A 13,614-nucleotide genomic window follows, 5' to 3' on the forward strand; every position below is an offset into this window, starting at 1 on the left:
GGAGCTGAAGTGAAAAAAAGAATAAACTGTGATGACACTGCATTACACTACGCTGCTAAGAATGGTCATCTTAAAGCTGTGAAATATCTGAGCAGTCAAGGAGCTGAAGTGGATAGACGAAATAATGATGGCTGGACTGCATTACACTACGCTGCTAAGAATGGCCATCTTGATGGATGTCGCCAATTATCTGATCAGTCAAGGAGCTGAGGTGAATAAAGGAGATAGGAGTTTGGAATGCATTAGAAATTGCTGCTAAGAAAGGTCATCTTGATGTCACCAAATACCTGATCAACCAAGGGGCTATGGAATACAGAGCATATCATGATGAGGATTTAGGATTGAGGATGCTACGAAATATATCACTCATTAGAGTTGAGGTAAATAAAAAAACGAAATAGTGGTTTAATTGCAATCTCGTAAAAAGCAAATTAGTTAATTTAGATCTCGCATGCCCCCTTTCTCCTATAAACTGTTTGTTGCGACGTGTCATGGCTGAGAAATTTAATTGTTTTCGAGAGAAAATATTATACATGTAGTAATATTTCTATCCGACTGATCTTGATAGAATGTCTATTTTTACGTTTCATATATTTATTAATTTTCACATTTTCGAATGAACTTGATGTCATGGGACTCGTAAACATTCAGATGAAATTTAGATGTAATTCGATTAAGTGTCGTTAGCTGTCTTACTCAATAAGAATATTGTTCTTTTACATCACCCATTCTCCCTCATTGATCTCAATGCACGATCTACTGACGGTCAGACATGCATTGGTGTCGATCGGTTGCGGGATGACCATGTTCGTAAGAACAATATTTTTGATGGAGGTAAGACGCGACTTTAATAGCAAAACTATCGAGCTTGTCATTGGGGCGCTCTTGTTTTCTCTCAAGTGAAATTGAAGGTTTTTGTGCACAACTATGGCTATTTTTTTTTAGATGATTCAAGGTAAGAAATGTGATTTATAATTTTTGCCCACCCTCCCCCTCTCTGCGTACGTCCATGGAATGACAGAAATTTTGTTCTTTGTTAAGATTTTAGCTTGAGGGAGATGTGGAAAATTGTGTAACGATTTTAAAAGTTTTAGAGCGCCAGCCATGATGTAGTAGGCAAAACTCATTTAAAAAAGCTTTTTATTCAAGATCTTATTTTGTAACGGATTTAGGCATAACATTTTTAAAATATGCACATGTACATTTTTCTAGCATGCTCTGTACATGTATGCCCCACATCTGCACGCCAGTGGGTATATCCGGGTTAAACTTCGTAATTCCGAAACACGTAAATTGCCTATACCTCGATGTTCGTTAATCCGAAAACGAAAAAGGGTTCGTTAATCCGAACATTTGTGGCGTTATTCCGACGGTTCGTTATTCCGAAGGTTCGATAATCCGAAAACGAAATAAGGTTCGTTGTTCCGAAGGTTCGATAATCCGAAAACGAAATAGGGTTCGTTGTTCCGAAGGTTCGTTAATCCGAAAACGAAATAAGGTTCGTTTTTCCGAAGGTTCGATAATCCGAAAACGAAATAAGGTTCGTTTTTCCGAAGGTTCGTTAATCCGAAAACGAAATAAGGTTCGTTAATCCGAAAACAAAATAAGGTTCGTTAATCCGAAAAATGAAAACCGGGAAAGCAGAGGCAGAGGCAAGGGGGGTGGACACTTGCCGTTCAATTGTTATGAGGATGGGAAGGCAAGGGCGGCCAAACGAATTTTCGTTTGGGGGTAAAGCCAAAAAATGAAACTCATACGTCAAAATGGGCACTTTGGTGATATTTTCACCTTAAGATTATCAAAAAAAACTTTTTTGAAATGACTTCTTATTATGGCAAAATGTATATTTAGCCTTTATTTTTCAGGAGAGAGTATAATGAGCGAGCGGCTTGGTGAAAAAAATCAAAGGTGAAGTTATAAAACTCGTTTTGGGGGTCAATTATTCTTTAAATGGCATTATTGCGAGGTGTTGCGAGTGTGAATCACAAGCTAAAACTTTAGGGAATTTCAATCAAAATGGAAATAAGTTTTTAAAAATCCGAGCAGATTTCTGCTGTCACTAAAAAGATGTACATCTAACTAAAGAATTAACACGAGCGCAAAACGCGAGCTTAAATATACTGACCAGAAAAGGAATCTTAAAGAAAGAATTTAGTGACCTCTTTAGGATACATATTTCACCAATCGAATAACTGAGAGTGCGAAGCGCAAGCTGAAAATTTGCAATATTCCAGCCTGAAAACTTTACTTTAAAAAAGTATTTTATTTCGAAAGCATGAAAAACAGCATATTTATTTTTGAAAAAGGATCTTTCCCATTTTTGGAAAAATATGCATTTCCCTGTTTTTTATTTCATTTTTGGGGTGCAAGTGCGCCCTGCCTCCCTCCCGGCGGATCCAACTTTTGTCAAAGGGGGGGGGGCAATTTTTTTCAGCCATATTTTCCTCGATCGGCAGCTTAAAGTTGATTTTTGTTTGTTTTTTGAAAGGGTAGTCCTAACAGTCAATAATTAGCTTTATACTTATAAAATAAAGTAAATATGTAATAACATGATAAACCCTTTTTAAATAATGCGAGCGCGAGGTATATATTTTTTTTTAAATGATGGGCAATATGTTTGTGATCTTCAAAACGAGATGCCTATGTAACTAGATAATAACTGCGAGCAAGAAGCGCGAACAGAAATTTTAAATATAAGCTCTGACCTGATCTAAAGGGGACATTTTAAGAACTTTTTGCAGTTAGCCATGAAGACGACGCGTGTTTCAACCAATGGCGGCGGGACGCATTTTCCTTTGAGGGGGGAGCCAAAAAAGGGCCAATAGGGGCATTTTGGTGCAAACGGATATTTTCACCATAAGATTATGATCTGTGTAAAGAGGTTGTGTGTTTTGTAGTAATCAAGTTGAGCAAAAATTTAAGTGATCTCTGATTGGTAAGTTATATATTTAAGGTTTCATTTCTGCGAGCGTAGCGAGCAAGCGGTTTGGGGGAAATGTAAAATTCGCATATTTGGTCAATTACTGTTTCATGTAGGCCAAAAATTTAAAAATGATATTATTTACCCAGGGAAGCCACTTCAGTTCTGAAAACTGTTCTCCCAGCTATTATTATTATTACTATCCGTGTTTCTTACCAAAATGAATAATTTTCATTTTCGGAAATACGAACCTTATTCAATTTTCGGATTAACGAACCTTATTTCGTTTTCGGTTTAACGAACTTTATTTCGTTTTCGGATTAACGAACCTTCGGAATTAAGAACCTTATTTAGTTTTCGGATTAACGAACCTTCGGAATTACGAACCTTATTTCGTTTTCGGATTAAGGAGCCTTCGGAATTACGAACCTTATTTCGTTTTCGGATTGACGAACCTTCGGAATTACGAACCTTCGGAAAAAAAACGAACTTCGGAAATACGAACCTTCGGAATAACCGAACCTTCGCAATTACGAAGCTTCGGAATTACGAATGTATGCGGTAGTCTGTACACCTCAGTCACATTTGCTCTCCGGCAGCCGTACTGCTAGTTGAAAACAGACGCAATATTTATCCTTATTCAATCCCTATATGTAGCTGGTACCTAAAATATTAAACTTTCTTTGACTCGCATGTATAAAAGCAGTAACATGTTTTTCCATTACTTCCTGATTTTTTTTCTGTATGTCTGTTTCTGATGATATCTGAAAGAAATGGTTTCATTCAAATGTAAATTCAGAGAGCAAAAATGGTCACCGTGCATACAGTACGAGAATCAATGTTACCAGATTGAGGACACACGCCATTCCCCACCCCCGTGATCGATGGGACTCTCTACCATCATGATGACAATCATATCTCTGTTTTTTATGATGATGACAACAATGAGAGTATTATATTAGTATTATGATCATACTCGTCATATGATTCCTTTATTAAAATATGATGTTGAACCTTGCATTATTTTCCTTGGGGATGACAGTACACACTCTAAAAAATGAAGTGATAATTCAGCTCTTAAAGAGCGTGTATAGTGACTGCACTTCGGAGTGCTGATTTTTCTCCTTCAAATTGAACTAGACAAATCAGCACTCCGAAGTGCAGTCACTATACATGCTCTTTAAGAGCTGAATTAACACTTCATTTTTTAGAGTGCAGGCCATCCCCCATCTGAGGTATTGGGGGTATATGCAGTGCGTCCCACAAAAAACCCATAATTTATCACAACTTAATCATAAATAAAATACACCAATGACCTACCAATGTAAAGCTTGAAATCTCCTCTTTCATCTGAATTTACGTAGATTATTCTTCATTCACGCATGAGTGAGCAAAAACAATTTGAATAAAGGATGCAAAAAAAATCATTTGGCAGGGGGTATTTTGGGTCTTTAGTACCCTTATCAACTCGAATTTTTTACTTGCTGAGATAAAAAAAAATAACAGTTGCGCCCCAAAATGAGAAACGATTTGTTTTCTTTTTATAAAGATTGAGAACAGAAATTGTATTAAAACGCCTAGGTTGGTCACATTAGATTTAGTTGATGACAAATGCTTTAGCCACATTAAATTTCTTTGATTCGCAGAACAAAGTAGAAGACGGGTATATGTAGGAATGAATTATAGAAATTTCACTGAAACTTTAGCCTGCCCTAATTTTGTTATTTCTTAGATTATATAACTCGAGCTCAAGAGCTCAAAATATGAAAGGGATAATGCAAGCTAGAAGAGGGACTTTTCTTTTTCCCTGCACGCGAAGCACGGAACTTAACCTCTGTGATTTATTTTAGAAGAATAAAAAAGGGGAAATTTTCGCTCATTATTCAGCGCGTCCTTTTGTATGATTAAGAAAATTCAGTGTTATTAGAAATTCTTAAATCAATGGCACAGAACAAGAGAGAAGATGAATGTACTGTGTCAGCGATATAGAATCAAGTTTAATATCGCACATAATTTTGCATATAGCACATCACGAATTTACGGCCTCCCCTTTGACCAGATACTTTGCGAAAATTGCTTGCTGAAAAAAAGATATTGCATTTTTAGGCTCGGGGGTGACGGTAGTGTTTACCCGCTCCGAACAAAAGGGCCACAAATTTGTGTCAATGCAATTAAGAAAAAAAAAATACTTTTCATAGTTTTTACACTCATTATACCTTATAATTTCTGGCAAGAATATACGATTCCTACAGCCGGGAACATGAAAAACGGAGTAGAGAAAAAGATCTGGGAAACAACGGGAAAGACAATTTCGATATTTTTTCGTGCGAGGCGCAGAAGCAAAATTTTGTATGAAAAGAGAGAGAACTTCTCGTTTAGGTTTTTATTATTTTGACAAAAATCAATAAAGCTATACCATTTTTCCCCTTTTCCGTTGGCTTTTTCTCATTATTTCTTTTTTTTGGGGGGGGACCGCTCAACGCCTCCTCCGCACCCGACCTGCGCACCTGCATTCTCCCAGGGATCGACATCCATGAAGACACGAGACTTGTAAGATAAACTGATACGCTGAATAGGGTGGGTCACACTTATATTATTAATAATCGGAATCTTCATCATCTTTCCAATGCAAAATTGATGATTGAAAACAGGAAATGTGTCTTTTTATGTTTGTCGTACATGTATCTACGGAGGCAGCCCGCGAGACCGACTTTCCCCCATCATCGGGTACCGCTGTAAAGTGGTTTAAGCGCCTCGTTGCAGCAGCGTAACAGGTGCCTGCAGAGGGGGAGGGGCACAGCCAATTATTTCCCAGTAATTCCGTCTATAATTAGTGGCATAACTAGGATTTCAGTTTTAATAGGGGGCAGTAGTGAGCACGGGATGCGCGTTCCGGGGGGTGCAGGGAGGGGAGTGTACCCCCCCCCCCCCCCGCGAGAAGCGCGGAAGGTCAGACCGTGGATCAGGGTTCCCACGGTTATGGAAAATCCTGGAAAAATTTGTGGTCCTGGAAAGTCATGGAATTCGGAAAATTTGTGAAAAGTCATGGAATTGCATTTACCTCATGGCTATGGCAGCTTTCCGTTTTGTCGTGTCTCGCAAAGTTCTCTCATACTTAATTATCATACTCTGCCATTATAATTGGTGTTCATAATTTCCATTTTTCCCCTAGTTTATTTTTGACATCCCAAATTCTACAAAAGTCCTGGGAAATAGTTTCCAGTGGAAAGTGCCAATCAGTCAATGTATTTTTAATATGTCACATTTGTATCCAGTTTTGTGTTCTTAGTTGGTTTTATAGAATTTAAATTTCAAGTTTTGTACAATTTTACTCAACGTTCATGGCAATTAGTTGACATATAAAGTCACAACTGATCAAGCACTACCAGCATGGCTGTCAGAACACAATACATTCAAAAGGTTCTGAATCTCTTAGTTACGCGAAATGTTTCAATTTCTATTTTAGCGTGAAATAATGTGTCCTCTCTGGAAAAGTTACTTGAAAATGAAGTTTAATGAAATACCAAAATAATCATCAAATGTCAAATTTTCAAGATATCATTATTTTTTGGAGCATATAGAGAAAAACACTTGTTAATTTTGGTGGTGTCCTCAAGTTGTATCACAAATGGCCTCATTTTTTTGTAATGTAGAGTGAAATTCAGCACTATGCTAAGAATTTTTGGATGAGGATGTCTTTGTTAGCATTTTTTTATGTCACCTATTGTAAAACTTAAATGTCACTCTTTTGTAATAATTTGCTCATGTGTGACATGTGTGAAGTGTTTCATCTCATATAATTCAGGGTTTCCCCATAAATTTGAAAACAAATTCCATGAATTTTATGTGGAAGTTTTGTAGTAAAGGTGAATTCAGTATCCTAATTTCAATATGCCTGGAAAATTTGAAATTTACATCTATTGTATAGTTCACTTTTGTGACAAGATCTGCATGCTATGCTTTGAAAATTTGGAAATAGTTCATGAAAAATTGTCAGTTCAAGAAATTACATGATTTTGTGTTCAAGACAATTTTGTATTTATTGACTTCAAACAGGGATATTTTAAGGACTATATTTTAGGAATCCATTAAGAGTATACAAATATGACCATAGTCATATAATACGAATGCTAAGCTCTTGCTTATTTTGTTAGAATTGCATCTAAATGCATTGAGCACTTGTAGTAATTGTAATCATCATTATACGCATCTCACTAATCAAATACTGTGTTGGGGATCTTCAGTGTAAACATTTTTCAGTGTAGATTTCAAGATTTGACAAAGTTTAGTTAATGTAACTGTTCCAGATCTAGATCCTCGATGATATACTGACAATTAAGCCTTGTTTTGCAGACTTTCTCATGAAATCAGTGTTTACTGCAACTGCTGGAATCTCTCTTTAATTTTAGTGATTTAAATGACGACTGTGCACACACACATAGTCACTTTCTCTCTTTCGATCTCTTCATGGTCCAAATATCTCTGCTTGTTTTTTTTTCATATCTCGCCCTGAACATAGAAATAATATGAATGAGACGCCCATGTCCACGTTTGATTTTAGATACTTAAAGGGTTACTCCGTAAAAGAGAAAATTCAGAGAGCAAAATCATGACGTTTTCATCAAAATCGGATAACAAATAATTAAGTTATTAAGTTTCAAAGTTTAGCAAAATATTTTGTGAAAACAGTTATATCAGGATTCGTTTCAAGAAAACGAAATTCCTTGATTTTTTCTGTGTTTTTGCCAAGAAATTTTGTAGTATATAATACTAATCTGACTCGTTCGATATTTTTACCAATCAAAATTCCCTAATTTCCCTGATGGACTGGATACCCTGTATATATGAGCGCCATCATGATTATTCATCAGGTAAGCTAATGGCATCATGTCCCCATTTTCTCTTTTCTAAGATTATTTCTTTCTTTTTTCTTACATGTGTGTATGATATATCTCTCTTTTCACAGAATAATTTGCAGCAATGATTACTTAATACATTAAATCAGATGTCAATCAAATCTTTTCCATTCTTGGTGAACAAAATTTGAATAAATATACATTCATATCATAAAATAAAAAATAATATGTGAGGATATGACGTCATTAGCTTGCTCATTGCATATTCATGAAGAAATGCAAAGAACTGTTTCACCGAAATAATTAAAAACTTTAAAATAGATCATAACTTTCTTCTTCCTTGCCTGATTTTGATGAAATTTTTACTGTTTTGTTTGTCTGATTTTATATCTTTAATTCCCATTATTTTCAGCCCAGACTACCCCTTTAAGATTGTTATTATTACTGTTAATATTTTTCAGTGTTAACCATGGTCAAGTTGATTACAAGATCAGTGTATGGCATATTACAACAATACGGGGTCTAATTAAATAATATAAAACAATAAAAAAAATGTTTTATATGTTCTATCACATAGGCCCATTAATAATCATGTAAACCACTCAAGTGTCTGGACGCAAAGTTCCCGGAAAGCCGAAAGCGCCCACACTCGTCGAAAACTCTATCGGAACACTCAGAAAAGCTTTCATAAGGAAATATCAGGTTGCGATTTGGCTTGGTTTGGCTTGATTTGGCTTGATGACGTAAGCCACTTTCCCGAGTGCGATTTTTTGGCGAGTTCTAGCCTAAATAATATTTCTTCAAAGCCTCAAAAAATGGGCGTGATTTGATGACGTCAGTGGTTTGTATAAAGCGACTTATAAGCCTTTGACTTTTTATAAACCATTATTCTTTGTGCGATTTGGTCTAGTCCATAGTCGGATGGGACAAGGGCAGGTGGCTTCACGAGAGATAGGGCCATCTTTCATTGCTAGGTTGAATACTAGTGCCGACGGGGACTAGTGCCAAAAACCGTTGCCGTATAATTCGATCGCCCGCGCACACAGTCGACTGATTGAAGAAAAAAATAATGGAAAAAGAATAACCAGCATTTGCTCTTGGAAATAAGACGGGTCTGAAATTCAGGTAAATTCTACATTTCTATATATTTGAGGAAACTCTCCAAACGGGTTGAATACTAGTGCCCTTACGGTACTGGGCAAATAACTGTGCAGTCCCTCACGCATGCATGCATGCAAACTAGTTTTGGGTTTTAATCAAAGAGAAGTGAGAAATGAAAGTAATCTCGTGTGTTTGTAAGTAAAATGATTTCTTTTTTATTATTACAAATTTTTAAATATAATCATGGTCACGCTGTCGCACAAACATTACAAAATCAACGGCGATTTCGTGGTTTAGGTCCCCACTCGCTGGCACCTGTACATCTCTATGCTACTAGCAAATAAATATTCGCGGAAAAAGCAACCATGGCATCGGGACACTGACTTCAACCATGCCCGGTGATCCGGCAGGGAAGTACAGCTGTATGCCGTTAGAGGAAAAATTGGCATGCAGATTTATTTTTTTTTAATATTACAAATAAAATTGAATAAAATAAGAATAATGTAAAAACTTATCACTTTAAATAGACATACCCCAAACAGTTGCGAAGTTATGTCAATAATATATTCAGAATTTATTGAAGAAATTTTATATGTCCTTTACGCTTTAAAAAGCTTTATAAAGATAATATTCATTGATGTAATGTAACTATTGGCATGAATGACACTCCGAAATCTCCATCATTTCAAATCATGCACATGAATATTCGGATCTCCTTGTCTGTAGTGCTTAGTGTCTGTGCCATCGATAGACCACCTCCATCGGCAAACACCGATGCTATTTTTTGAAAAATGGCATTCCAGGGCAAGCAAATAATTTTTTTGTTCTTGAATTTGCACATTGAAGTCAATAGGTGAGAGGGTGCATTCCCCTTAGGTAATGCATCCTCTCACCTCCAAACAACCAGGAACATAGTCATCCCCTGATATTGCTAGAAAGTGAAAGGTCATAATATATCTCTTGTGGAGATAAGTTTAATATAATCACATTTTTGATGTTCGAATGTCTCTGTAAAATGGAGTTCTTAATTTTGTGGGTTACAAATTTATCTCCATTTACTCATTATTGGTGTACACTGATCTTCAGAATTTGAATTAATAAGCTTTCATATTTTTTTACGCTACACTCACTTTTATGCTAACACCTTTCTGCCGGGAACATTTACCTATAAAGTTAAAGCCTCTCTGCAGGGCAATTGACGAACTGTACACGTGTCATGTAAAGTGCTAATTCAGTTTTCTTACACAACATAAAAAATGACACCATCTACGAACAAGACAAAACAACAGATTTCTCATTGGCATTTGATTATATTAAACTTATCTCCACAAGAGATATATTATGACCTTTCACTTTCTAGCAATATCAGGATGGAACTTCACTAATGCAATTCAACTGTCTATACCTTTGGCCCAATAATCATTCTCAGGAAATTTCAGTCATTTCAATGCCCATTCATCTCAAAATTATTGTGTCACAATTGAGCAAGAACCAAGACACAAACTAATGTGGTGGACTCAAAGCACTATATCGGAAACTTCAAAGCATATCTTCTTATCAGTCCACCAATCTACTCTCTGCTATACCAATACCCAACCCTGGTTCCGACACCTCTGGTGGAAATACATGTCCAATACACGGAGCTTGCAGGGTCTGAGTAATAAAGTCTGCCTGTAGACATTAGGGTCTGAATCATATGATACAACTATGCAGACTCGTGTAGCACCATATAATTCCACGTGGGCTCGTCATACTAGCAAATAGAGTCTGTGTGCAAAGACTACGCCGTGTGCGCTGAATTTGAGAACGAGGTGAAGTACAAATTTGGCATTTTCCAAACGCATGCGCACATGGGTTTATTCCGCATTAAAGTACGGAAAAAATTCGCAGCGGGTACGTGGTTCCAAAATTACGCAACATTATAAGTGCATGTCAGACCAAAAATTGCTCTAAAACGTGATTTTGTGTATACAAAGTCAATACAAGTTTTGTTTTCAACCCAAAATCATAAATGTATGAATATTTTTAGTTTTGCTGGTCTAAATGTATTAATTTTATGCTTTTTATGATCTCCGAAGAGTCCCCAACAAATTTCATTGAAAAAGAAAATGAGAAGGTAAAAAACACAAAATAGTACATAAGAAATTGCAAAAAACAATATAATACATAAGAAAATGAATTGATATCGCAATTTTGTTCATGTACACTTGCTAAGAACATCACAAAGAGTTTCTATACCAATATTTAGAACATTTGGACCTTCATTTAGGGAGTTAGGGGACAAAATTATAATTTCGCATACCAATTACGCATAAATTAGCATAATCAATCACTTAACAGCAATTCGCATGAAATAAATTACAATACAATTTTGTATATGTCCTAGACAACCCGCGTGCCAATTTGCGACGCGATCACGCGGTCGACGGCCGAGATCTCAAGGGGGGGGGGGGCTGGGAGGCCCCCCGGTCATTATGAACTCCCAAAATACCCCGGACTCGATATATTGGCGTAGCTAGGATTTTTTCCTGGGGGCACAAGTTTTTCAGGTATGTATGTATGTGTCACAAGGGCGAATCCGACTTTCGCTAAAAGGGGACGGGGCCCGAAATTATCTTCACCTATGTTTATTTCCGATCAGTCACTTTTTAGTTTCATTCTTATAAAAAAATCATAAACATGAAATAATCTCATAAGCCTTATAAAAATTGAGAGCGCGAAGCGCGAGCGATTTTTTATTTTATTTATTTTTTACTTTCATGGAGTTTGTCCTGAAAATTTAATATTCTGGGCAATGTTATGTGTGATCCTTAACAAGATTCGTATGTAACTAGATGGCTACTGCGAACGCCAAGCGCGAGCAGAATTTTTTTTATTAACTGTTCTAGCATTATCAAAAAAGGCACCTGTTAAGGACTGCTTACAGTTACCCATGAAGACATTTTGACATTCCGACCTGAAAAATGATAATCCTAAGCACTTTTTGTATGGATAAATCGGATACGTATGTAACTAAACAATTGATGCGAGTGCGAAGCGTGAGAGGAAGAAAATTGAGATTTTAGACCTATAAGCGGGACACTCTATTCATATTTTCTAATTCATAAATAGGATATAGTTAATTTGGTTACACTTCGTAATTCCGAAGCTTCGTAATTCCGAAGGTTCTTTATTCCGAAGGTTCGTAATTCCGAAACACGTAAATTGCCTATACCTCGATGTTCGTTAATCCGAAAACGAAAAAGGGTTCGTTAATCCGAACATTTGTGGCGTTATTCCGACGGTTCGTTATTCCGAAGGTTCGATAATCCGAAAACGAAATAAGGTTCGCTGTTCCGAAGGTTCGATAATCCGAAAACGAAATAAGGTTCGTTGTTCCGAAGGTTCGTTAATCCGAAAACGAAATAAGGTTCGTTGTTCCGAAGGTTCGTTAATCCGAAAACGAAATAAGGTTCGTTGTTCCGAAGGTTCGTTAATCCGAAAACGAAATAAGGTTCGTTTTTCCGAAGGTTCGTTAATCCGAAAACGTAATAAGGTTCGTTAATCCGAAAACGAAATAAGGTTTGTTTGTCCGAAGGTTCGTTAATCCAAAAACGTAATAAGGTTCGTTAATCCGAAAACGAAATAAGGTTCGTTTTTCCGAAGGTTCGTTTATCCGAAAACGTAATAAGGTTCGTTAATCCGAAAACGAAATAAGGTTCGTTTGTCCGAAGGTTCGTTAATCCGAAAACGAAATAAGGTTCGTTGTTCCGAAGGTTCGTTAATCCGAAAACGAAATAAGGTTCGTTATTCCGAAGGTTCGTTAATCCGAAAACGAAATAAGGTTCGTTTTTCCGAAGGTTCGTTTATCCGAAAACGTAATAAGGTTCGTTAATCCGAAAACGAAATAAGGTTTGTTTGTCCGAAGGTTCGTTAATCCAAAAACGTAATAAGGTTCGTTAATCCGAAAACGAAATAAGGTTCGTTTTTCCGAAGGTTCGTTTATCCGAAAACGTAATAAGGTTCGTTAATCCGAAAACGAAATAAGGTTCGTTTGTCCGAAGGTTCGTTAATCCGAAAACGTAATAAGGTTCGTTAATCCGAAAACGAAATAAGGTTCGTTTTTCCGAAGGTTCGTTAATCCGAAAACGAAATAAGGTTCGTTAATCCGAAAACAAAATAAGGTTCGTTAATCCGAAAAATGAAAACCGGGAAAGCAGAGGCAAGGGGAGGGGGGGGGGGGCGGGGGACACTGTTGCCGTTCAATTGTTATGAGAATGGGAAGGCAAGGGCGGCCGAACGAATTTTCGTTTGAGGGGTTAAGCCAAAAAATGAAACTCATACATCAAAATGGTAACTTTGGTGATATTTTCCCCTTAAGATTATCATTTGCTTGAAGTCATTATGTGTTTGATAGTGATTAAGTAGAGAAAAACCTTTTTTGAAGTGATTTCTTATTATGGCAAAACGTATGTTTAGGCTTTATTTTTCGGGAGAGAGTGTAATGAGCGAGCGGCTTGGTAAAACAAATTCAAAGGTGAAGTTGTAAAACGTTTTGGGGGGTCAATTATTCTTAAAATGGCATAATTGCGAGTTGTTGCGAGCTAGAATCACAAGCCAAAACTTCAGGGTATTTCAATGAAAAAAGAAAACAAGTTTTTAAAAATCCGAGCAGATTTCTGCTGTCATTAAAAAGATGTGCATCTAACTAAAAAATTAACACGAGCGCAAAACGCAGCTTAAACATACTGACCAGAA

At 36.6% G+C, this 13,614-nt stretch overlaps 1 protein-coding gene across 1 annotated transcript in view; it reads left to right on the forward strand.

Annotated features, from left to right (window-relative positions):
- Window positions 1–127: 127 nt before the first annotated feature.
- LOC121406211 overlaps window positions 128–13,614 on the forward strand; it is a 34,975-nt gene continuing 21,488 nt past the window's right edge. Inside the window, exon 1 of the mRNA XM_041597234.1 lies at window positions 128–211. Coding sequence (XP_041453168.1) covers window positions 128–211 — 84 coding nt within the window. The remainder of the gene's footprint in view (window positions 212–13,614) is intronic.

The sequence above is a fragment of the Lytechinus variegatus genome, chromosome 19 (genome assembly GCF_018143015.1).
Source record: "Lytechinus variegatus isolate NC3 chromosome 19, Lvar_3.0, whole genome shotgun sequence".
NCBI classification, from domain to species: Eukaryota; Metazoa; Echinodermata; class Echinoidea; order Temnopleuroida; family Toxopneustidae; genus Lytechinus; species Lytechinus variegatus.